Source organism: Apteryx rowi, unplaced genomic scaffold, assembly GCF_003343035.1.
Source record: "Apteryx rowi isolate R43461 unplaced genomic scaffold, aptRow1 scaffold_98, whole genome shotgun sequence".
Classification (NCBI taxonomy): domain Eukaryota; kingdom Metazoa; phylum Chordata; class Aves; order Apterygiformes; family Apterygidae; genus Apteryx; species Apteryx rowi.
This window is the reverse complement of record NW_020451293.1, coordinates 1,003,748-1,028,074: the sequence shown is the minus strand read 5'-3', so window position 1 is coordinate 1,028,074 and position 24,327 is coordinate 1,003,748. Positions and strand designations below refer to the sequence as shown.

General features: G+C 50.7%; 2 protein-coding genes and 1 long non-coding RNA gene across 5 annotated transcripts in view; 1 reads left to right on the top strand and 2 right to left on the bottom strand.

Annotated features, from left to right (window-relative positions):
* Positions 1-6,888: 6,888 nt before the first annotated feature.
* MCM2 (minichromosome maintenance complex component 2) lies at positions 6,889-19,450 on the bottom strand. The gene is made up of 16 exons (XM_026055048.1): positions 19,405-19,450; positions 18,781-18,968; positions 18,226-18,401; positions 17,323-17,586; positions 16,080-16,299; positions 15,597-15,804; positions 14,633-14,767; positions 14,213-14,404; positions 12,983-13,076; positions 12,039-12,289; positions 11,665-11,791; positions 11,340-11,452; positions 10,961-11,203; positions 10,000-10,182; positions 8,860-9,015; positions 6,889-7,955 (listed from the first exon to the last, which is right to left on the bottom strand). Exons 1-16 carry the CDS (start codon positions 19,408-19,410, stop codon positions 7,845-7,847), a joined length of 2,667 nt encoding a protein of 888 aa, XP_025910833.1. The 5' UTR covers positions 19,411-19,450; the 3' UTR covers positions 6,889-7,844.
* A 621-nt stretch (positions 19,451-20,071) lies between these two features.
* LOC112960615 overlaps positions 20,072-24,327 on the bottom strand; it is a 4,640-nt gene continuing 384 nt past the window's right edge. The window contains exon 2 of the long non-coding RNA XR_003251797.1: positions 20,072-23,540. This is a non-coding gene — a long non-coding RNA (uncharacterized LOC112960615). The remainder of the gene's footprint in view (positions 23,541-24,327) is intronic.
* TPRA1 (transmembrane protein adipocyte associated 1) overlaps positions 24,194-24,327 on the top strand; it is a 20,490-nt gene continuing 20,356 nt past the window's right edge. Inside the window, exon 1 of one of the 3 annotated variants that reach the window (XM_026055050.1) lies at positions 24,194-24,294. The gene's annotated coding sequence lies outside the window, so the exon portion shown is untranslated. The remainder of the gene's footprint in view (positions 24,295-24,327) is intronic. The other 2 variants (XM_026055051.1, XM_026055053.1) reach the window with 2 other exon arrangements.

Sequence of the window (24,327 nt, the reverse complement as noted above, 5' to 3'; positions counted from 1 at the left end):
AGCATAGCAGGAAACAGCCAGAGATGAGCAATACCAGTCATCTTTCAAGAGAGCATGAACTTAAACCCTGCCCCTGTGTCTTCTCATTTTATGGTACCTTGAATGGGTATGGCTAGTTAGGGTCTGTTCTGAGATAGACAACTTTATAGGCAAAGGGTTGTCATTCCTCATTTGATCTTCTCCAGCTTCCCTATCTGGTGTATATTCTCAAGCAATGTTTAGTGCACTGGTAAAAAGGGCTTTGCAATTGCACTAAATGCTTTTTTATARCTGCTCCAGAACTGTTCTGAAAAGTGATAGCAGGAATTTTTTTTTCCTCAATATTGCCTTTGTCTGTGTTTTTCTGTTCTTCCCCCAAATTGTTCAATTCAATTCACAGTTATGTCTATTATACAGAATCAGAAAGCAAGTGTGTATTTTAGGCTGACAAAACCAAAAATCCTTCTGCTGTCTGCCCCCGTAARTTACCAAAAAGAGCTTTTGCCTTCAGGAATTTTAGCCAGCTTTCTGATTTCAATTTAAGGGTCATGTTTTGTTCCATGATACAAGCAAACAAGTATTACTGAGGAATGAGGTGATAGCTAAGGAAAAGAATTCAGTGCCTTAAACTTGTTAATTAAAAAGAAATTAAATGCAAAGTATTCTCAACAGAAGTCTAACTTGTTTTGAAATTCCATGTTAAAAAAAACAAAAACAACATTAATTTGAAATATGCTGTTAAGATGTTTTAGTCTCCCAACTACAGCAAAATTTAATTTACCTACAAAGGTGAAATTAATCTATTACCATTGCTCAGCAGAGCAAGAAAGTAAACAATAAGCAAAACAAAYAAGCACTCAGATGTTAGGTTCTTGCAGYGTTAGAAATGCAAGATGTTACCAGTATCAGGAAAAAGGTTTAACCCTTCCTTTTTCTTTGCACACACAATGGAAAAAATTATCTGTGCCCTTTCTTAGGGCAGAAAGAAAAAAACATCTCAAACTCTTTCCAGCTTGCTTAGCTTTTTGCCTCTTTGGGGCAGGCTTGCGGCACACCAAACACTTTAACCCATCTCCTGCAAGGGTGGACAGCCTTTTGGCATCTAGTCCCCCTTCCTGGGGAGGCTCAAGACTTCCCCTGCCAGGCCCGGTCCAACCCCTCCTTTCTTAAGCACAAGGAGAGAATTAACCTCCCCCTTTTTGCTGTATACATGAATTAATTTCAGAGTCTCCAACAAGCGTTTTAAGCTTATTTGTTGACTTAGCCTTTTTAATGCTGGGACACAAACATTTTGACTGTACCAGGCAGGGGCAGGTACCTGTTCTGTTCTCGCAGAGCTTAGGGCGTGAGGGGCACAGCCGTTCTCTGGGCACAGCACAAAGCTTCTACACTTGTCCAAAAAGCGCATGGGGGGAGACACAATAAACACTTCAGGATGAGAGACCTAGAGCAATTAATGCTCTGGGGATGCACTGTAATTAGGGGGAAACAGAATCTGCTCTGTTTAGAGCCCAAGAGTGAAAGCGAGTTTTTCTGTATCATTTTTAGCCTTTCTGCATCTCTCTGCATCRGCTTCCTTCCCTTAGGGGAAGAAGGCATGCTGCCTACCTGGGCCACGGTGCTGTTACCGGTCCTGCTTGTTTCCCATCCCCTGCCGTAAGGCATAGTAGAAGAGCAAGCACAAGTTGTTCTTTATTTTTCCTCCCAGTTTTCACATGCCCCTGCTGCTTTCCATCCACGAAGCTTTACATTTCTCTCTGCGCTAAAGCAGAGGTGATCGCTGCATTAACAGCCATGCCATTCTCCTGCGGGAGGCTCTGACAGCAAAGCCCAGACTCCTAGAGGGCAGAGGAAAACAAAGCTGTACTGGATTTGATTAAAGGGCCAGAATAACCACCATCTAACAGATGCCACCTGGGGCAAGGAACCAAACAGCTCTGCTGATGAAAGCCAAAGCAGGTTACCTCATAGCCCGAGGGATGGGACTCTGCACTGGAGGAACAGCAACTCAGTCACATCATTCTATTGGCGTTAGCTCATGGAGGGACAGTCACCGCCTGCCACTCACATGAGGGGTGACTGCTAAGCTCCCCCCAGGAAGGGAAAAGATTTAAGCTCTTCAGGCTTACTCGGAGCATTTAAATTGGGCTTCTGTTCAGCAGAGCTTGGAGAAACCCTTTATCTCAGTGTTGAGTTCAGCAACTCAGATCCTAAGCAGAGACCAAATATCCTTTCTGGGAAGGGAAAATCTGCAGAAATACAAAAAAGGTTAATGACATGAAGGTGGACAGACTCATGAGGTTAGTAGCAAGGTATGGGAAATTTGGTCTCTGCTCTGCCTCTCTCAGAGCAGTGACCTAAGCCCAAGCAAGTGACTGCCAAGCCCTTGCTATGCAAAGTTTGGGGAGTACATGGCATAGAGCAGCAAGGGATGGCTGTGCCTTACAGGACAGGGAGCTGAGCACAATAACACAGCTCGTACAACAGGGGCCTTGCTGGAAAGGCAAGCAGGGCAGACCCAGAGATGGTAGCCAGTTTCAACCAGGAATCCAGATCATCAGGCAAGCATAGGGCGAAGCTGGAAAGTCAGCCCAGGTAGCCAGGGTCACACRCAATCCAGTGAACACTGGGAAGATCCACAGGGACAAGGTAGGTCTGAGATCAAGCCAAAAAGGTCAATCTGCAGGTTGGGGTCCAGACCAGCAGGTTCCATGGCCAGGCAAGAGCATGGCTGCRGCTGAGCTAGAAACCAGTACTCCTACAGCCTGAGCTTAAATGGGGCTCCTGGACCTATGGGTGGGGGTGGGGTGGAGGCCCCAGGTGAGACTGGTCATGGCAATTAATGTTTATTAGTGAGTGCCCTCAGGACCCTGATAATGTAAGTYTTCCTCTTTGCACAGTAACCTGAGAGGTCATCCAGAGGGGAGTTTCCTCCCCTTGCTGAACAAAGCACCTTCACTGGGAAGGACCTAGAGGTGGTTCCTGGATTACACTTTTCCTTGCTAAATTGAAAAGCCTAATGCTATCCTCTGATAAAGTCCTGGTTCTTTGATGGCTAGCTATGCTGGGATGCAGGAGTCGCCAGAGCAAAGGGAACAGCCTGTAGCTGAAGAGGGCTGGGGTATGTTGACTCTGAGGAGAGCCATGCAATGGCTTGCTTGGACCACTGCCACTCCTACAGCTGTGTTTCTGTTCAGTTTGATGGGACTGAAACTCCTCAGCATTGTTTACACAGAACAGTTGCTTTCAGATCTCCCTAGCACCAAATAATCAGAGGAGTAGCTGGCACCTGCCCCCAGGTTCCCCCCGCAGCTCCACCTTGCCTTTAGAGGGAAGTGGCTTGCAGGATGAACAGAAAGGAGCACAACCACCTTCCAAGGTGCTTTTCCTCGAAAGATGCTACACTCATTTGCCCCCCCTGAGGTTCCCCACAGATGTTTAGTTATGGCTGAAGAGCATACTGGACGGCTGGAGTCACTGGCAAACCAGAGCTCCATGATAATGGAGACATTAAATCAGAGTCATGGCAGCAACAGCTGCATAATAAATGCAAACTACAGCAGAAGCCTGATCCAACTTTGGCTCTGCGTTGTTAAGTGGAAAAGCATCTCAGGAGATGGAAAAATACTAGGAAGTTCAGAGTGCATCCTCACTTCAGCATGGCACAAGGGCTAGCTGTCTGCAGTAACTCAGCTGTGTTGTGGATACACATCCGCTACAAACATATTCTCCTGTGTTTCATGGGACGCAATCGCCTGTTGGAGTTCAGGTATTCACGTCAGCCGAGGTCAACAAAGACGGAGCCGTAAGCACCTGAAATGGCCCCCTTGACTCGGTGGCAGCTAGCTGGCTCCTCTAGGACACAAAGATGACGCTGTCCACTGACACCTTGAGCACAGCTRCACTGGGGAAGACCTTGTAAACCAGTTCCTAGCCAGCCTTTTATTAAACCCACAGGAGATGGACAGACCTGGTTCCAGCCAAAGTCTGGCAGAGGAGAAAGTGAAATACTTTTGGTCCAAAAATGCTGCATATGCTAGTTTTTCCAAGTTGCTTTTGCGTTAATTAAAAAAAAAAAAAAAAAACCCTTATACTAGTGAAGGTAGGACATTCCCTACCTGTGGGGCATCTGCCATTTGACAAGCAGGCTCAGAACCAGCCCTTAGCACAYTGGATACAACCCAGGAGCTGCAGACCGTGTAGCATATTGGTTTATCATCAGAATAAAAGCAGAAGCCATCAAGACTCTAAACTCTTTCAATACATAGGAACGAGCTTGTAGGGAGGGGAGGGGGTTTCTGTCCCTCTCTTTTTTAGCCACATCACATGCCCTCACATGTTTTAGCTGGTTATCTGCAGACACCTCCAAGCAAGCATGCTGTGTGTGTGTGTGTGTGTGTGTGTGTGTGTGTGTGTGTGTGTGTGTGTGTTATGCTCCATTTATCCAGAATGCTCCGTGCTGGGCTAAGGTCAAACAACATTTTATGAGACTTAGAGAGCAATGCTGTCTTCTCAGGAGTCTGCACACAGCATGTTCAAATTAAACTGTACAAGGATCCAGCCCATCGTGCCCTTTCTGAAGTCAGGATGCTCTTCCAAGACAGCCTGACTCAGCAGTCACCAACAATCACAGTCCCAAGGAGGGCACGGCTGCTAGCAGGGACACTGCCTGGCTTCCCAGAGCCCTGTCTGTTTTGCAGGAACACCCCCATCATCTTCCCRTGAAAGCCCAGGTGCTGCCTGTCATGGACAAGCCTCACTTCCCAAAGACCCTTGCTTTTGCCCCATGTTGTCAGAGGCCCTGTGCGATGTCTGGATCACAGCAGTGAGGAGCCAAGTGCTCAAGCTTGGCTAATCCCAGGGTTGTCAGGGGAGCAACTCCCTCTTTCGTTAGAGCTTGGCTTCTGGCTTGCTCACCTCCAGAGCCCTGCAGTGAAATCCTTGCTACGTTCAGCTGGAACAAGCCCCCTGGCAAGACGATCCCTGTTCAAAACAGCATCTGTGTTCACCCCTGTCCCGACCAGACACCCGATGCTGTCAACAACCGAAACTTGCTCCAGGGAACCCAAAAAGCTCAGTGGCCATGAGAGGAGGAACATGCCTTCAGACTGGCATTAACACTCCACTGAGCCGCTGATGCCAACATTAGCAAGGGCGCAGCTGCAAGAATTCATTGCTCTGCTGGATGCTGGCAGCACAACAAGGTGGGAAAGCATAACTGCCTCTGTAGGGATGAGTAGAGTGACAAACCAGTGACTCCAAGAACAGCATCTCTCTATTGCTACTGCTCACACCCAGTGCCAAGTGGGGGGGGGGGTCAGAGCAAAGGAGGCAGGGGTAGCTTGTAGGACAAAACTGAAGGGTGACTGTCAACAGCTGTGTCCAGCAACAGGGCAAAGAACTGGGAAAACCAGGAGTCCCACTTAGTCCTCACACCGTGTATTCTCTTACGGTTTGCAGTGACATGCTTAGCTAGGTAGGTAACTCTCTGCCTGGGTCACCAAAGGCATAGCAGGGGCTTCACGAAGTTGCAAGTGTTTAGAAAGTGCTTTGTATTTCTCTAGCACAACACAGAGCCTCTTCCTCCCTCCCTCCCTCCACACCCAACATTAATTCCTTAAACACACAAGCTCCATTGCTGACGTGCCTGTTGCATCCCTCATTACTGCTGGTTTTATCATCTCAGGGCCAGCACTTTCGCCAGCAAAATACGCGGGTTCCCGCAGAGTTGGATGCAGCTTGCAAGTACTCCCGGTTGCTCTCCCCAGGGCCTGTCTCTGCCCACAGCCTCCGGCATTAGGAGGCGAGGTGCTAACAGCTCTGCGCCCCAGCCCTTAGGGACCACGCCAGCTTTAAGCACAGCCTCACTGTGTGGTCACAGGCATGCAGCAGCTCTGCCATCCCCAGCACACACACACCTGACCCACGTACACCCTCAGGCAGCAAAGGGCTAGCTCAGCCAGGGAGGACATGCCAGGAAAGTGCCTCTGCAGGCTGCCTGCCTGCAGAAAGCCCTGGTAGACAGAGACCCAGTGGGAAGGGAAAAACAGCCAAAACAGTTAAACAAATACACAGGAGGGAGCTGGCAGACAGAAAAGGCAACATGCAGAGCCAGTTCCAGGCTGAGAGTCATGTGCTAAGCCCCCAGCAGGGTTCAAGCACTGCTAGCTCCTCGAGTTACAACCAAGCTGAGGGGACGCACACTCACACACATCGGCATGACAAACTCCACAGATCGACAGCCAGGGACATGGTCTGCTTGGCCAGCCCAGAATTGCAGCATCCAGTTTACAAATTCACTCAAGCAAAGGTGGGAGGAGGCTGGAGATGCCTTACCGTCCCTCAAGACAAGTCAGGCGAAGCACATTCACTACCAACTGCAGCTGCATCTCGGAGAGGGTTTACTGCTTCTCCCAGGCTGGAATCCAAATGGCAGCCAAGACATGAGATCAAGGGTGTCTAAACAAAGACTTGGAAAGGAAGGGAGGTAGGAGATATATACTGCGACAGGATGGTCTCAGGGTGATACTGCTATTCATGGGGCAGAGTCCCACAGTGGGATCATTGCTCCGATAGGCAGTTAGGATGGAAAAGGATCCACTGCAGGCCCTGGGTGGGAATGACAGTGTTCATCACACTGTCCTGTGGACAACTATCTCTTGGTATCCCTCCACAGTGAAGATGTGCAATAGCTGAGAGACCAGCATAGGCAGGATTTATCCTCCTCCACTCCCACAGAGAGTTCCTGCTAATATCAAGAGCAAACAAAGGATGGGAAGCCCAGGACATAAAACTCCCCCTGCATCAGCAAACTGCTAGGCAGCTGGTGCAGTGTCCAGGTTGCTCAGTTATGCTTTTCTTCCCTCTCTGTAGCTGCAGAAGTTCCCGAAAGAGGAGGAAACACAACAGTATTGAGAAACAAACGTATTCAAAATGCACACAAGGGAATTGTGTGCCAACACTCAGCCCACCCTGACCTTCCTGCACACCTCCAGCTTAGGGCTCCTCCACCACTCTCAAAAACAACACTGGGGTACTTCATCCTCAACACAGGGGACGAGGAGATGCTGTTCAGTTCAGGTGCCACCATTTGGATTCAGCTGTAAATTCACATCTGCTCACAGCAGCACAGAGCTGGCACCCAATAAGGAAGGGGAAGCCCTTCCCCTAGTGTTTCTGGACGCTGCCTCAGGATGTACTGAAGGAGCTTCCACTGCCCACACCGATCACCACTAATATTAGAAACAGTTATGTTTTATTTAAGTTCTCATTTTCCCCCATCCCCTCCATTCCCCTGCAGAAACCAAACACAAGGTCAACCCATGTGGGCACCTGGGGAAATGTCAAGTGTCAGGCACAAAGGCCTGGAGCTGAGAGGCTGGCTGGTTCATGGAGAGTTGAAAGCAGTCTCAATTATCACCCAGCAGGCTGCACAGTCGCCAGAGATGGGAAAAGAGAATCCCTGAGGATGCTTGTAATCCAAGGGGCGTGGATAAGACAGACAAATGCTTTTCTAATGCTCCCTCTCTGCCCCTCCTGTAGATGAGCCCATAACAACTAGGGACAAGCAAACAGCAAACGCCATCTATGTGGCCAGCAATTTTCTCCCTGCTGGGCTCAGCTACAAGGCAAAACAGTGACTGAAGTTGCTAAACAGACTTAGCTGGGCACTTAACTACTTAACTCTGTTCTATTTACAAAGTCTTCAACAGCTCAGCACTCCCCTAATCCATAAGGCACAAAACAAGCAAGAGAGTGTGCAGCTTAGTCCCTCTGGATCACGATCTACTTTGTAGCATTCCCGGGTGGATGGCAACACCGAGGTTTTATCTCATAAGAGCATGTGGCAGACTCCACTGCCAGCCTCAGAACTGCTGGACAATCAGCTTCCGCTTCACGTCCCTGCTGAACCTGTTCATCTTGAACACTTCGCTGTCGTAGAAGGCAGAGAGGTTGTGGATGTTGATCTGCCGAGCCTGGGAGGAAGAAGGGGAGAATAAAAGTTTATCAAAAAAAATAGGAACCATGTGGTTTTCCATAGCAGACACCTCACACAATTTGACAGTCAGCAATCTCTGCTCAGCAGGAACCACAACTGCAGTAGCAGGGGAGACTGTAGGTCAGGATGAAGGAGCATTGGCAGAGCTGAGCTGAGCAAAGACAGGAYGCTGGCTCAGCATCTGCCTGTTCTCAGCTTGTCCTTTTACTTCCACTAGAGCTAAAATACAACTATTATTCAAGAGCCCACAAGACCTCTCCCAGTGGGAGTCAGTTTTGCAGGAGACCTCTAACTGGGGGAGGTCGAACAGGCAAGCACGAGGCTGGTGGCTCTGGAGGGAGCAGTTACTCTGTACATTCAATGTGAGGAGCAGAAAAGTGGGAACCAGGGAAGCAAATACTGTTTCAGTACTAAGCAAGGTAAATACACTGCCTGGAATGGCAGGAAGCCAGGAATGCATCCCCAGCACAGGGATGAGAGTGCATTAGGGAGGAGAAGATTGAGCCCCAGTATCAATTAGGAAAGTTCACACAAGCAGAGATTTTTCTGTTCGTTTTTACTTTAAACACAAGTGCTGGGGAACTCATGTTCTCATTCACCTGCAAAGCAACAGTCATACTGCAGGATTTATTGCTCCAAACCCAAAGCTCTGTGGGGGTGCATGAGAACTGAGGGGGAAGAGGATGGCACTCCCTGACAAGACAAGGGCAGAGACAGAYGAAGCAGTCCTGTTTCTTGGGGTTTTATTGATTAACACGAGGCTTCTCTGGTGCCATAACTCAGAAAGTGAAGTTACACATTTGAGAGCACCCCTGTGGTTGTGAGGCTGCAGACAGAGCAGGYGCCAGCCCCCAGGAAGGCTTGTTACAATAAGCCCATACCTTATCCACCAGGTCCTTTTCTGGGACTTCTATGATGTCTTGCTGGGCCCCATAGCGGTTTCTCTGGTACATCACCTGCTCTGCAACCAGCTGTTTCAGGATGAACAGCAGCAGCTCGTTGTTGTCTCGCTTGAATGAAAGGTAGCGGGAGAATGTCTGGAAGGGAGGATGAGAAGAGCCAAGAGAGTTAGGAACCGAGTGACGCACTGCAGGTCTTCCCTGCCCGACACCAACCAACMCCCTCCTCCCACAAAGCACAAGGGGAACCAAATGACACCACTGTCACCTGCACTCATAACATCTCCTAAGGGACTCAGGCCTTGCCAGCCTGCCACCTGCACATGCAGTTGCACAATAGCCCTGTAACAGCCAAGACACTTCTCCGCTGGCTGCTCTCAAATCTGCCACTGTCTGCAATCTCTGCAGGGGCCACGCAACCAGCCCTGGAGCCTCCCAGAGGCTGACCGCATACTACTGCGGAGGGGGAAGGGGGAAGGGAAGGAGCAGCTTCCCTTCACCCAGACTGCCCCGTGCTTCCCCAGCAGACGCTCACAYTTGGCTGGCTCTTCAGAGTCAAAGAGAGAGGCCACGAGTCGCCCAGACTGAGGGCAGGCTCTTAGAGTGGATAAATGCCAGGCTGCAGCCAGCCAAGAGCTGTTCAGAGCCAGACCCTGCCACTCGGAGAAAAGGGCAGACTCTTGCGTACTAAACCACAGTGAGGGCCACACTGTGGTTAACTGTCCTCTGAGGAACCCTAGAGCTGCACACAGAAAAACAGTGAAGAAGCTAACTGCCTGCTTGTCTCAATAACCATTATGTGGCAGCAGCAGTAGAGGAGAGCACCTGCAGTGTTTTGGATACAGAGACTCAGGACACACTTCATGCCTCACATCTCTCAGCCTCAGCAAAGCACAGCTCCTAAGAGAGCTTACGCATCCCACCAGAGACTGAGGACAGCCACGTAGCAGTGCCTTCAGACTCTCAACACTCCATTTACACAGGCTCGCCACCTTGCCCTGTAGGACATGACCATGCTGAGCCTGGGTGAGTCTCTTCGCATGGCCAGAGCAGCCAAAGAGGCTGCAGTCAAAGCCACGGGGCCTGGGGTTCAGCTACAACCCTCGACAGATGCACACCCACCTTGCGCATGCTCCGCRTGACGCTAAACTTCTGCGTGTCGATGAAGCTCTCCAGCATCACCCGGATGGCCATGTTGACATCATCCTCCACCACATAATCCCGCAGGTGCATGCGGGCATGAGCCTCTGCCATCCGGATCATGGACTCGATGTGACGTACTGTGATGGGGATGCTGCCGGTCGCCTAAGGAGGGAGAGGAGGGAGTAACTCCTTACTGCAAAATAAAAGGCATGGGGCTAGAAAGGTGGCTAGTCTGGCTCAGAACCTACTTGCCACCATAGGGARCTACTCCCGGGCCTTTAAGACCTTTCCAGGCTAAAGGAGGCTCTGCCACCTGCTGGCACATCTGCACAGAGCAGCAAAGGCTCTCCTATTCAACATTTTAATTCACCCAAGTGTGAGGGGATGCTACTCTGGGTCTCTCTTTGCCATTGTTTACTGTCTTGCCGGGTACAGCAATCCCCTGTTACCTACTGGGGAGTTTAAGGAACAATAAAAACCCAGTTTACCCAAGCTCCAAAAATTTCCCTCTGACCTTAGCAAATTCCTCTTTTTGGAATAAGAGAAGGGGGAGGATAAAATGAGTCCAAGAGATCCCACAGACAAAAGAGAAGGGCATTCCTATGCAGAACGGTTCCCTGGAGTGCACCAGGAGCATGTGGGGCTGAGCTAATACTGGTATCTCCCACAGGCCTGCCAGACTCAGCCACAATAGAGGACTTTGCGATAGCAGGCACTTGTACATGTGTCCAGTCCATGGATTATCAACAGGCAAGACTCTGCATTAGATCAAGAATCATCTGTTTAGCAGACACTCCTGGATCTGCCTCTCTCTCACAAAAAAGCRGCACAGACTCTTGTGATGTGAATAGCTAGAATGTGTCAACCTRTGCTGGAGCAGTCAGTGGCTGATTTGCAGTCTGGATACGTACTTCCTCCCCCCTTTTCTCAGTATCCTCACCATAGATTCTTTCCTGAGGTCACTGTACATCCGGGCCACCTTGTCCTGGTCCATCTGGTTCAGTTTGGGATGGACCTTCTCTTTGGCATAGATGATGTATTTCCTCAGGATCTCCTGGGGAATGGGTTCAACCCCATAAGTGTTGGGAAGAATCACCTCATTGGCATCCCCATTCACTGCCTCCTTACTACCTGGATGGTGCTTGACATGGCTGCCCACAACAAATCGGGCAAGCATTTCATCCTACAAGAGAGCAGTGGAATAATAAGAACAAAAGTCACTTACTGGACAGCAAAACACAGTGGCCATTTGCAGCTGAGCATCCCAACAGCATCACCATGAGCCCAGCACAAGCTCAGATTCATAGCACAGCCTGTACCTGCACAGGGTCCACTGTGTCTCTCACCACACACAGGATATCRAATCGAGAGATGATGGGCTCTGTCAGGTCTACATTCTCCGAGAAAGTCAATGATGGGTCATATCGTCCACCTGGATCAGAAAGACAAATCTCAAGGTCAAACAGACTCCAAGGGTGAAGCATTGAAGCAAACACAGACTTCCTGCACAGGCAGCCTTTATTGCTTGTTCTCTGCTCCAGACTGCAGAAACCAAGCAGAGGCAGGGGAAGCAACACTGCAGTTCTTGTGACAACCGACTGATGGTGGAGGCCTGAGATGGTCCTGTGGTCCCCCAGCACTTACCTATGGGATTGGCAGCAGCAATTACGGTGCAACGGGCTTGCAAGGATGTGACAATGCCTGCTTTGGAAATGGAAATGCTTTGCTGTTCCATAGCTTCGTGGATGCTGGTCCTATCCTGATCATTCATCTATGAGAAAGCAAGGAGAACCTGAACTGAATCTATGTTTACACCCATTCCCCAAATGCACCAAAGGGAATTAGCTTGTGTGGGAAGCTCTGAAAAGATTGCATACTACATTATGGACTAGCAAAGGACCTAACCAAACTGCAGGAATCCCAGTTGGCTGGGGAATGGTAGCCTGAGTTACAGTGCGTCCTCACTGCAGAGGTCCACAGCTCAGCCCTCCCACAGAGACGATGAAGCTAGGACTCACCTTGTCAAATTCATCAATCAGGCAGACACCCCTGTCAGCCAGCACAAGGGCTCCTGCCTCCAAAGTCCACTCCTTGCTGACTGGGTGCCTCTGGACATAGGCTGTGAGGCCTACGGCAGAGGCACCCTGGCCAGTGGTGAAGATGGCTCTGCTAGACGCCTTCTCTATGTACTTAAGAAACTGTGATTTCGCAGTACCAGGATCGCCACACAGAAGCACGTTGATGTCGCCACGGACTTTGTGTTTGCCACCTGTAACAGAAATGGGAGAGACGCACAAGCAGCTGAGTCCTCTGCATACACCTTGACAGCAACCCTGCCCTGTAGGCCACAGRGCTGAAGGGAAGGCAAAGAGCAGGCAGGGGAAACACTCTACAGAGAAGCTGAGGGAAAATCAGCTTTGGATGCTGTCACATTTTGTTTAAAGCACCCAGAGCATTTTGTTTAGAGCACAGTTTAGAGCACCCAGAAAGGCCAAAGTAATGAAGGACCAAAGTTAGTGGCACATGAGCATGCAGAATTCACAGCAAAACTTCTCACTTCCCACCGCAACTGCATCTTTTTAAAATGCAGGTGTGAAAAGCAGCATTTCTAACCTCGCTGAATACTTCCTTCTAAGAAATCAGGATGCCAAGAGGTCAAGTCTCTGCAGAGACATTAAACCTGACCTCCTAGAGGAGGAGAGAGAAAAATTTGCCCAGGTTTGCAGCAGGAGCCGTTTTCAGTCTTAGCATTTCAACTCCTACATCAAGTTGGTAGTGTGATAAAAACAGTCACTTCCATTGCAGATATCCCTTAGTCTGTTACCTCGTCTGTCACCAAGACATACAGACAACTCTAACCACTCTCATTCCAATAGCGCAGACAACCCCATTTGCAGCAAATCCATTTGCTTTCAGCTGAGTGAAGCAGCACCATGTGACACCAAATACAAGTGACACCCACCTGGGTTTTTGGGCTCCCCACCAAATAGAGCTAAAGCCAAGCCTCTCTTGATATCTTCATGCCCATAAATAGATGGGGCAATGCTGGCAAAAATCTGAAAGGAAAACCAGAGAAGTTGTCCAAAGAATACCGTTGCTCAGTCTGGGCAGAATTTGGCATGAAAAGCACTAAGGGGCAGTACCTACAGTTCCCCTTACAATACTGCTCTTTCCAAACGGTCCTTTAACCACTGAGAGGGGGATATTTCAGTTTTAACTATCCACCCAGTGTCCCCTGAAGTTGCTTCACAAAAATGGTGCTGTTGGACCATGGGAGATTCTGTAGTCTGGTGCTGGAAACTCCTGACACTGCCTCCATGCTGCTGTTGTGCACAGAGCATACCGGAGAGGCTGTGCCTGTTATCAGGTGTTGCTAAGCTGGAGACCTTGATTCAATTCGAGACTTGCTGACTGCACATGAGAGTAGCTGGATGTGCTGTGGTGCACATGATTTGCCATCATGGTCAAGCATTCATTACTATAAACAACTGATGTACTTTCTCAAGGGTATTTTGATAATATCCTGATGCTGGAGACTACTGATTTCAAACCAGCCCTGGCTCAAATGAAGCTGCTCCACCCAGAGGGAACCTCGCAGTGAATACTGAACTGTGTGACCAAGGTAACATAATGAAGTCCCCACACTAGAGAGCCTAAACCCACTCCAAGTGAGGTTCCATGYGCACCCATAGAGGAGCTTTGTCCTTCCGAGTACTGGATTCAGGTCTTTCCAGACAGAGAGAAGCAAAGCTAAGACTTCCACAGCTTAAGCTAAAAACATCCCCTTAAAAGGACTGGAGACACATGCATCAGCCCCTCAGAACTCTTCCTCTCCATTTGCTTTCAGGACATGGAGAGAGAGAGAATAATGATCATATATACAAATAGTGTCCGAGTGTCTTTCACCCTGTTGTGATGCAGAAGGCTCAGAGAAGGAAGGGGAGACACAGGGAATCTGACCCCAAAAAGTACAAGGGGAGAGTGCCTTATGCACCTCCTTCCTGTAACTCACTCTCGGCAACAGCTGTCCAAGAGCTACAGAAGACCAGATGCTTTCAGACAGGAATGGGATTTCTAAAAGTTCCTCTGACCACTGTTTCACCAGCTGATACCTTCCACCATTCTCCGATCCAACTGCCAGCAGATGGCTGGCTGTCAGCAGGAAGAGGAGGCCTGTTTGAGGCCGACTCACCTTCTCCCCAATTTGCTCGTCTTTGGACAGACCCACAATCACTTTCACATCCTCATCAGTCAGCTCCCCGATGGCCAGCTTGTTGTCCTTCTTGGCAATGTGGTTGGCCAAGATAACAGTCGCGAACACTGGGAACCCATTGGCAGTGTTCAAGGAGCCGTCGTAGTTGTTGTGGTAGATCCCTGTTAGCTCCTTGGAACCAGGAGAGGGTATATCAGTTCCCATACAGTACAGAACAGCCCCCTCTTTCCATTTTAAGATACCAGTCTTGAAAGTAGCTGTCCAAATGTGTCTGTGGATAACCCCTCCCTACGTCTGCTCTGGATACAACTATCCAGGTCCCTTTGATGTTATTGTATTGTCAGTGAGTTTAAAAATGTTCTGTGTTCACCTTGTACATAACTTCAACAATTTACTCACAATCTCATCCCCTGGCTTGCAACTGTCAACCAGATCAGCGAGGAGAATGGCATCCTTGGAGCGGGGCAGCCTGCCGGCAGCTACCTTCCCAGGGCTCTCCTGGATTTTGATGCGCTGATAGTTCTGATAGACCGTCTGCAGCAACAAAAAAGTTACCCAGCAAGTCTGGCTGGTATCAGCAGTGCTGGTGCTTTTCAAAGGCATCTCACTTGAAAAGGTCCATTCGAAGATTTACTAGACCTTGGGTACTAACTAAAGGCAAGAAGGGATGGAGGTTATTAGGAGCAATTCGAGGATGTAGGGACAACCACGGGGACAGCAAAGTTCTTTGCCACATCTGGCCTCTGCATTTCAGCCTCCAAGGTCCACCCAAATCTTGGACTGGTTCCTGGAGGACACCATGCTTGTGATGGTCAGAGGTCAAAGCAAATCAGCACATTATAAAGGATAAAGTAGGCACTGCCTGTAAAGCTGGCCTGCAGGGACTGACCAGCTGCGTTAATGTGCAGAGGTCAAAGCAAATCAGAGGTCGGAGCAAAGAATGAAAGCCAGAATCTCCACATCAATGATTTTGCTACTGTCATCTAGTTACCTTAACCAGCAGACCAGGAAATACTGACCTAACTTAGGAAGGAGGAGAGCTGGATGCTTTGTTTCTGCATTTGTACAATACCGATAGGTCACTATGTACCACAGAGATGAATGTGTCAAAAGATTCAGCCCAAACACTTACGAAGAGACAGTAAAGGACTTTTGGGTGCCAAATCAGGCAGATTCAGGTCATTAACTCAAACAGACAAGACCTATGCTCTGCATATAGCACTACTGCCCTCTCACAGCACCAAGCTTGTTCAAAGGGAGGGAGCCAAGGCCAGGTGGGAAGAACAGGCAACGCAGCAGCCTGGGCAGGACAAGCAGATAACCCTGTCCAGACAAGAGGCTCCCAGGTGCCCACATGTCTTACCTCTTCCATGTTGATTTCAAAGGGACCAAGAGACTGACACTCTGGACAGGAACCAGGTTTCACCTCCTGGTTCTGGGATTGGAAGAAGGGTCCCAGGATAAAGCTGCACTTGCTGCAGTTGTATTTGACCATGCTGAGCTGAGGCAGGACCCCTGTGCAACTCGTCACCACCCCACTGGTCCGGATCAACTGGTTCAAGTGCAGTTGCCTAAGGAAAGAGAGAGATGCTGGATGCTTGCAGGGYGTACAGAAGACAGAAGACCCAGAAGGCATTCTTGTTACAAGGCACAACTGGTAAAGGCTTAATAGGAAACAGTTATCAGTWAGAGTTTTCTCCTGAGGTTTGTGTTTTACCTTTGGGGACACTGGAAGTTAATCCTTAAACTGAATTTTTTCCTGTATTGGGCTCAGTCATCCTGTTGGACCTATTCAGAGCTTTAGCCAGCAGTCTAGCTCTCCTGAGCTGGTAATTCTGCTGCTTACCTGAGTGACCGCAGCTCTTCCACCAAAGGGAGGTGGGAGATACGAACATGGATCTCCTGAGCAATACGATCATACTTGGGGTACATGGCCAACACCACTTCCTTGGCTGCTTCGTCAAAGATCTTCAGCATTTCTGCTGGGGCCTCAGGCAGAAAGTAGGCAAGGACATGTTCCTGGGCAGCCAGATCTTCGTAGTTCACCACCAAGCTCTCTCTGTTTTCTGGAGAAAAAGAGGGGGCGAATTTTATTTGCAACCTGCTCACCCATTGATGAGTCTGCAAAAGACCAGAACAGACAAACCTGTTTTCTGCAGGTTTTGCTGATGTTTACACCTCCCATGAAAAAATATTCAGAGGTCAAGAAGCTGAAATGGTTGGAAAACTTTTGTTTTACAGTCATTTTTCTGCTAAATTCTTTACCAGTACCAAACTTTTGATTGTTCCTCACCAGTTCTGCACAGATATTTCCCAGGTTCAGTGTTCCTGAGACTCAGAAGCCTCACTCCAACACATAACTCCACTACAGACCTCCAGGAAATAGAAATTAACAGGAGAAACAACTGTGCTGAATGGCTGGCAAAAACCTTCTGTCTCTTATGTTCCTGGGAAGGAACAAGACAAATGGCTTTTATTTTCTTGCTGTACAACACTGATCCTGATCCAGTACTCAGGCTTCTGGAGCTTCTGCCTCAATATAAAGAAGAAATACAAGAAACTACACTTACTTGAGCTGTTCTTAGATGTGACAATTTTTGTTTTTAAAATTTATCAATGACAGCCTTAAAGATTGCTGCTTCTGTCAGTTCCTAGTCAGAATACATGGCTGCAACACTGACATCGTTTTCAAAGTCACAAGGTCTATTTATGTCCCTTCACTGGATAATCCAGTTTCCAGTGTGCAAAAGTAACTGGCACAGACAGCAAGTAATTGTTGTCTCTTTGAGACTGTGAGCTTGCAGACCACTGTCTGCTGCCCCACATATTTTTTTGCCAGCATTTCTATGGTATGAATATTAATGAGTAGCAGATGCCAAGGGCCTTCTTATTAGTAAGCCAGAATCAAAGAAGATAGTACAGATGCTTCCATTATTCATTTATCTCCATCAGCATCAGAGTTCTTTAAAGTGCTGACTCAAGGTCTGGGACAAACAGGACAGGCAGAGAAAATCCACTTATGGACTGGTTCACTGGAAAGTATTGCAACCCATGTAATGAGGAGAGAGCCTGTAATCACCAAGCCCTACCTTTGCACATGTCACTGATCCTCTCCTTGAAAACATTGTGTCCATGGTCATCCACATGGGTCTTCAGGAAGTTCTTGAAACGGTGGTAGATCTCAAGTCGGGGAGCTGCCATGGAAACCCACTCCCTCACCGAGTGCCCCTTCATGTCTTCCAGATTCTCAATGCTCTCAATCATATCTTCATCCTCCTCTTCCATGCCATCGGCAGCCCGTTCCGCCAGCCGCCTCTTCCGTGAAGGGCGGTCTTCGTCTTCATCGTCGCTATCTGAGGGTGGGGAGGAGAAGCTGGTCAGAGTTGGGATTCCCATTCCCACTCCTTGGACTAGTCATGGTTGAATTGCACAGGCTTTGGAAGCAAAGAGGTAGGTCAAAGCCTGGGATACAAACAGGAGGCCATCCTAGGCTCAGCCACACTCAGGCTCAATTCTAGCCTGACTCCTACATCTTTCACAATGTAGCTACAGACCTTATTGGGCAGAAATAAGAGTATTCTTATTCAACAGCACCCACACATGATCATTAATATGCTGAAGGAGGAAGGCCTGGACTTCCAAGTGCAATAAAGGCCCTCCTAGCCAGCCCACAAAAGTCTGTGTAGGAACACCAACCCCAGCACACTCCCCAGCATGGGCTAGGTACAATCCCAAATGCTTGATACAGGCCTGGGACCCTGACTTTATTTCAGCAGCAACCAAAAGCCCAAAACAAAGGGATCATGTCCTGGGGAGTCCAACCAAGCCCACTGCCAGACATTTCTCTATGAACCCAAATGTACGCTGAGCCACTGGAGCTCCAGAGACCTCCTTGCCTTTCTGATGGTGAGAGAGACTAGCTCCTGCACAAGGGCCAGGTTACAGTCAACCACACAGGATCAGCCTACCTGTAAAAGCTCACGTACACCTACCGTAAAGCAACCCCCTCCTCATGCGGCCCATGCCCCGCTCCAGCTCGCGGTCTCGCTGCCTCATTGCTCGCTCTGCGGCTTCCCGCTGGCTGGCGGTCAGCTCCTCCACATCCTCATCGTCCAAGGCCAGGCCCTCTGCTTCATAGACGTCCAGCTCTGGGATGGGGCGGTAGTCCCTAGCACGCACAGATAGCACTGAATCAGGCCAGGCTCCAGGTCTCCAGCCCATCTCTGGCTGCTGCTGGATGGGTGTCAGCGCAGTTATTTTGCAGCAAGACTGAACATGTTCAGCAGGAAGGCATTTTACAAAGAAAGATGCCTGGCAGCTCAAAGGGCTCCAGCACCATGGTCATGAATGCCAGCATTCAGGCCTTTGCACTGTAAAGTTCACCACCTTGCCAGCAGATCTGGCTAAGTAACAAAACAGCAACGTTTATGGCTGCAAGAGTAAGGAGCTGGGCTGGATGTGCATCACACTGGCTGTATCCAGGTTCCCTTTAGCAAACCCCTGTCCCCAGACACGACCCCCAGGGAGCCAGCTCCGGATTTCCTTACCTTTCCATCCCTTCCCCGATGAGCTCTTCCCCTTCTTCCTCCTCTTCGGGGAGCCCCTCGGTCCCCAGGAGCCCTTCGGACTCATCCTCGAAGGGGGGCAGGTCCCGCCCGGGGCTGGACGTGAAGGCATCGCCCCGGCGCGAGCTTCGCACGGGGCTGGTGGCCGCGGCCTGCGACTCGGAGGAGTCCTGCAAGGAGGGAGCGGGTGAGGGCGGCGGCGCCCGGGGCACCCTCCTCCCCGGCACCGGGCGGGGGGAAAGGGGTTCCGTGCTTCCAGGTTTGCCCTCCTTGCAAATGGCAACGGAGACGCAGGGCGGAGGGATTAATCCTCAGAGCCTAAACCAGCCAGGGGGAAGGGAAAGGCTTCGGTCCCCCCCACCGGCGGCTCCCTTCTCCGGTGCAGGGCACCGGGGAGACTTCCCACGGCATTTAGGCTGCCCCCGGTAGRAGCCTCCAAGCCCCCCCCCCCCCGAACCCCGCGCGACGGTGATCGGGGCCGCAGTGCAAAGATGCCCGCGGCGAGGAAAAAGCGGGATCTGCACCCCGCGGGGATCGCGCCCAGCGCCGCGCAGCTCCGCTGCCCCCGCCCGTCCCGGCCCGGCGCGGCCCGGCGCGGCCGCTCACCGCCATCGCCGCCGCTTCTTCCTGCCGCAGCCGGATTCCGCGCGAAAGGGCCCCACGTGGTCGGCAAAAGCGCGCGAAACCTCATGAATAATGGGTAGGCCGCGGGCAGGCCACGCCCCCCTCGTGAATATGCATGACGCGCCGTGGCGGGAGCGCGGAGCTGGCCTGAGGCGGGGTGGGGCGTGGGGGCAGGAGCGGGTGGCGGGGCGGGGAGGGGTGNGCGGAGCTGGCCTGAGGCGGGGTGGGGCGTGGGGGGGGGGGGGGGGGGGGGGGGGGGGGGGGGGGGACACCCCATCCCTAGGGACACCCAGCCAAGGGGGCCGTGCCCGCCTCAGGTGCCCGACAGGGAGCCAGTGACTCGGGAGGTTGGGGCCTCCGCGCCCCGAGGGGTAGCGCTGAGCCCCACTCCGCTACGGCCTGGCCTCCCCACGGCAGCCGTGGCGGGATGTCACATCCCAGTGGATGCTGGCATGCTCCCCGCTTCCCCCGTCACATCCACAGCCTCTGGGGACGAGGGGCCTGGCGGCCCGCCAGCATTCCCACGTTGTGCTCGCTGTCAGATCTAGCATAATGCCGTCTGGCTGCTCCTGCCAGGCTGTCATGCTGGACTTCCTCGTGCCAGGAATTTGAGTCACGGGAGAGATCCCGATGTGAATTCACATGTAGATATTCTAACATCTGCTCCTTTTATTTCAAAATCAATCTGGCTTGACCAGGTTTGCACTGGCTCCTGTGAAATCCGCTTGAATCCTCTTTATTCCATACAGGTTCACACTGAATGAAATTACAGGAGGTGGGAATATGGTTCTGGTGTTATTTTTCTGATGTGAGTCCATATGTAATAATAATAATGTGGAGCTAATCAGGGCAGTTCTGAAAGACAGCCACATCCGTCTCCACAGTTGTTCAGCACCTGCACAGTGAGTGATGCCATTCAGGACAGGAAGTGAAGAAGACCACCTGTCCCATAGAAACTGGAAGAGCAACGTTGAGACACAGAACATGCTAATGGGCTGCTGCTTGTCAAGGCCACGAGCTGGAAAACTCTTGCATTCCAGCCACAGGCTCTTTCATAACTGCAGATGGTTTGGATTTTGGAGATCTGTCTTCTCTGAAAGGTATCTGACAACCTTTTAATATCAGGGTGTCTCTGCACTTGGCAGCACTCAAATGTGGGACAGTAACACTGAAACAGGAGGCACAAGAAGCAAAAGTGACTAAGGAGGCAGCTGACAATCGTAGATCTGAAATGCCTCTTCCAGGAGCCCAGTTGGATGATTCAGCCTGGTACTAATATAGCAAAGCAGAAGCATCACGATAAAAATAGGAGAGCAGCTCAGCCTCATCTCTGTGACACATAACGCTGTGTGCTGGCTGGCGCTGAGGGTGTACCAGAGGCCCCTGGTCCCCCAGAAATGCCCCCACCTGTAGGCTCTTAGACATCACCATGGCTTATAAGAAGGTAGCACCGGACCTGTGGTAAGGTGGGTGCTGTCTGACAAGGCCCAGGTGACATAGTGCGATGAACTGGTCTCACCACGGGGTGCCACTGTCTCTCCAGGCACAGGTTGGCTGGATGGACAGGTCTTCTGTCCCATCTCCTTTCCAGTCTCCTTTCTGGAGGACCCTGTGTCCCTCTTTTCCCTGCTCTCTCTGGGTGCTGGCTTTGAGCTGTCTTGTGCTTGAGGTGGGATGCTCAGCCTCTTTGAGAAGAGCTGATTTTGGGCAGCTAAAACCATCACTAAAGCCAGGCAGTTGTCATGAGTGGGGCAGGGCTCCTTCCCCTGTGTTAGAGACCATGCACCAGGTCATGTGAAGGCTGAGGTATGGAGAAGGCTTGTTCGCACTGAGGCTGTTGGTCAGGACATGGATAAGCTCTGCTGTTACTCCCAGGTAGCTGCCCAGTGTCCTGTGTGAGCTTGTTGGGGTGAACTCAGTTGAATATCAAACTCCTGACTGTACCAAAACACACCACTAGGATTTTGCAAACCAGCAGCCTACTGCTGCAAGTCCCAACAGCAAGAGAGGACAGGAGGAGCACTGGGGACTGAATTCCTGGTGCACAGAAGGGCAGAGACACTTGAATACAGCCCATGTTGTATCCTGTGGAACAAATTTATGCCTAATAATAGAAACCAGTAGCTGTAGAGACAACACAACCACATCTGTCTCTCCAGTTGCTCAGCACCTGCACAGCAAAGCAGTTTAGGCCAGGAAATAATATCCTGTCCAGTAGCCTGGTCCAACACAAACAGGAAGAGTATTTTAGAGAGATAAGATATCCTAGAAGAGTGGAATTTGGTGAAGATATGAAAGCATAATACTGTCTTAGAAACCATGATTGCACCTTCTGCCTCTGACAAGTGCAAGTCAGGTGAGATTGCCAAGGGACAGCAGACTGGAGCAGGTAAAGCATCAACTGCCAGCTTTTTTTGAAGTCCTCAAGGTTATACTATCGCTGCTAAATATCACCTTTTGTCTTGCTTCAGACTAGCAACACTGTGAGTGACACAGCAAGGACAAACTGAGTGAGCCTTGCCACCACTGAGCACTGGGTGGGGGAGAGGGTACGGAGCACAGTGGTTCTCAGCTGAAGTTGGAGGATGCATGCAGTCAAGGAGATGGGGCAGTGTCTTGAGCTGGGAAGAGCAGAGCCATGTTTGCACACGCCATGTTTGTGCTGAGGGGCAGAGTTTGTTATTACAGGCGAAATGTGTGGATTCCCCATCATCTCTGTATTTGAAAGGACCAATGAGGAAGGCAGGATCAAGGGTTCAAGGTCCTTGTGGTGGCATTCAACAGTCTTCTGTTTGAGAGACACAGTTTTCAGTCCTGGTGTCCTGTGCACTGGGCTCCAGCCTCAGAGTGAATCAGATGGAAAGCACAGGTGGATTGGAAGGCAAGATCTTTCCTTCTGACACAGTTATGTGGGAGGTAACACATTCAATTAGTTTGAGCCTGAGGCTAGAAGTGAGAAGACATGGATTTTACTCCTGGCTCTGCTACTGAGGTACCTTATRCTTTTAGGCAGAAGCTCCACCTCTCTTTAAACAGAAGTGTCCCTTCTGTAACTCAGAGATGTTGACACCTGCCTGGCCTTTGAGCTCGGATCCATAAATAGAACCTGCCAAAATCATGCAACATATGATTAACCAGAATGATGATGAGAGAAGAGATGAGCTAAGGACCGGATTCTCCAGATGTCATTCCAATGGCATGACACCAGCATAAAAACCTGCTTCAACTCAGCAGAAAATGCGACGGAAGGGGGCTGAGGCCAGCAGCGCAGTCTAAGTGTACCTCCTCTCCGTGGGGCTTACTGAAGTGAAGCTGGAAAGCTGAACCTGAGAAGAGGATCGTGCAGACTTAAGTTGGGAATGACATCTGTTGGGGGGGGATCCCAAAATACATCGTGCTGACTGTATCTTACAGCAGGGCATGCAAACTTGTTCAATATGGGGATCTTCTAAGAAGGTGTGGAGCTTGTATAGCAAATTTCAGCTTAGCAAAAGCCTTGCTTTTTTGTAGAAGCAATCCCTAGAGCCTCAGGTGAACTACAGGTAGAAAACCACACCGGAAGTTATCCTCCAGCCTTTGAAATGACTCAGACACCTAGCATCCCCCTTGAAACTGTGTTCACAGTCAAATAGCTCTTACTGCCAAGAGTGACCTGATGATATTTAGCCAGCTATTTCCTTTATTTCCTTTCTTAATCTTGCCTCATTTGTCCCAATTATACCCCTGTTTACCATCCTAAACATCTCTTCTCTCTGCCTGGTATTTGTGCCTCCAAATCCTCCTAATTAGGTGCCACATTTTCCTTTGGCTGCTGTTTGTCCAGGCTGTGCCGAGTTAGTTCTGTCAGCATTAAACTTTCCTTAAAAGTCAAGCTCTCCGGCTCGTTAATCATTCTCCCCTGCAGTGAGCTGATTGCAGGATCCAGGCCGTGGAAGACAATTATTAACCCCCCACCTCGTAATAAGTAATTCCTCCACTGGAGCAGCCTAAAATCTCTATTTTCTTGGCTGTGGAAACATGCGTTGATACAGATGCCTGGATCACGTATGCACCTGCTGTTGTCTCTGCGTCCCTCTGGAACTGGTACAGTCGCATGGGCTCACCTGGGAGCTATATAGCTAAGGTTATAAAGCAGAGCCTACATGTTAGAGGCGAATATAACCATTAACGGCCTGCAGCAAGGCCAAGACGGCGGCGGGCCGAGGTCAGCCCTGACGCCTCGGGTGGAGGCCAGGTCTACCCCGGGGCAGTGCCCCCCCCCCAAGCGGGGAGAACCCGGGGTAGACCTGGCCTCCGGGAAGCCCGAGATCAGCCTCCTTTACTGGTGGTGTGTGAGGATGTTTTCTTCCTCGTACCCATTTTAAAGCAGGGGAAGGCCGACCCTGAGCCCCCCGGCACTAATCGCGGAGTCGCGCAGTTATGGCTACATGTAACACGAAGGCGGCGGAGGCCGCCTTCTGCTCGGGCCTCTCTGCTCCCCGTCCCACAATGGGACGCGCGGGGACAGGGCACCTTTAAAACCCGACAGGCCTGCCTCGCAAGTCCCGCCTCCTGCCCCTTCCCATTGGCCGATGCGGCTGTTTCTTTTGGCTTCTTTGACAGACCCTCTCTCCAGGGACGCCTTTGATTGGCCGAAGCGACACCCCTCTCGGGGACTCTTTCTCAAGAGCGACGCCGGGCCCGGGCGAAAAGGCGCCGGTCTGCCTGTGCCCTCACCGCCGCTCGTCTGGCGGGCCGGCTCTCTCCTGGGGCTGCTCTTCCTCGACGCTCCCTGCCTGAGGGGAGCGGCTGGGCCGGGGCCTGGCATGGCGGGGCTGGGCCCCCGCGACTGAGCGGCGTCGCCGGGGGAGACCGGGGTGGGCCCGGCGGCGGGTAGGAGCGGGGCCGGGGAGCGGTGGGGGGGGT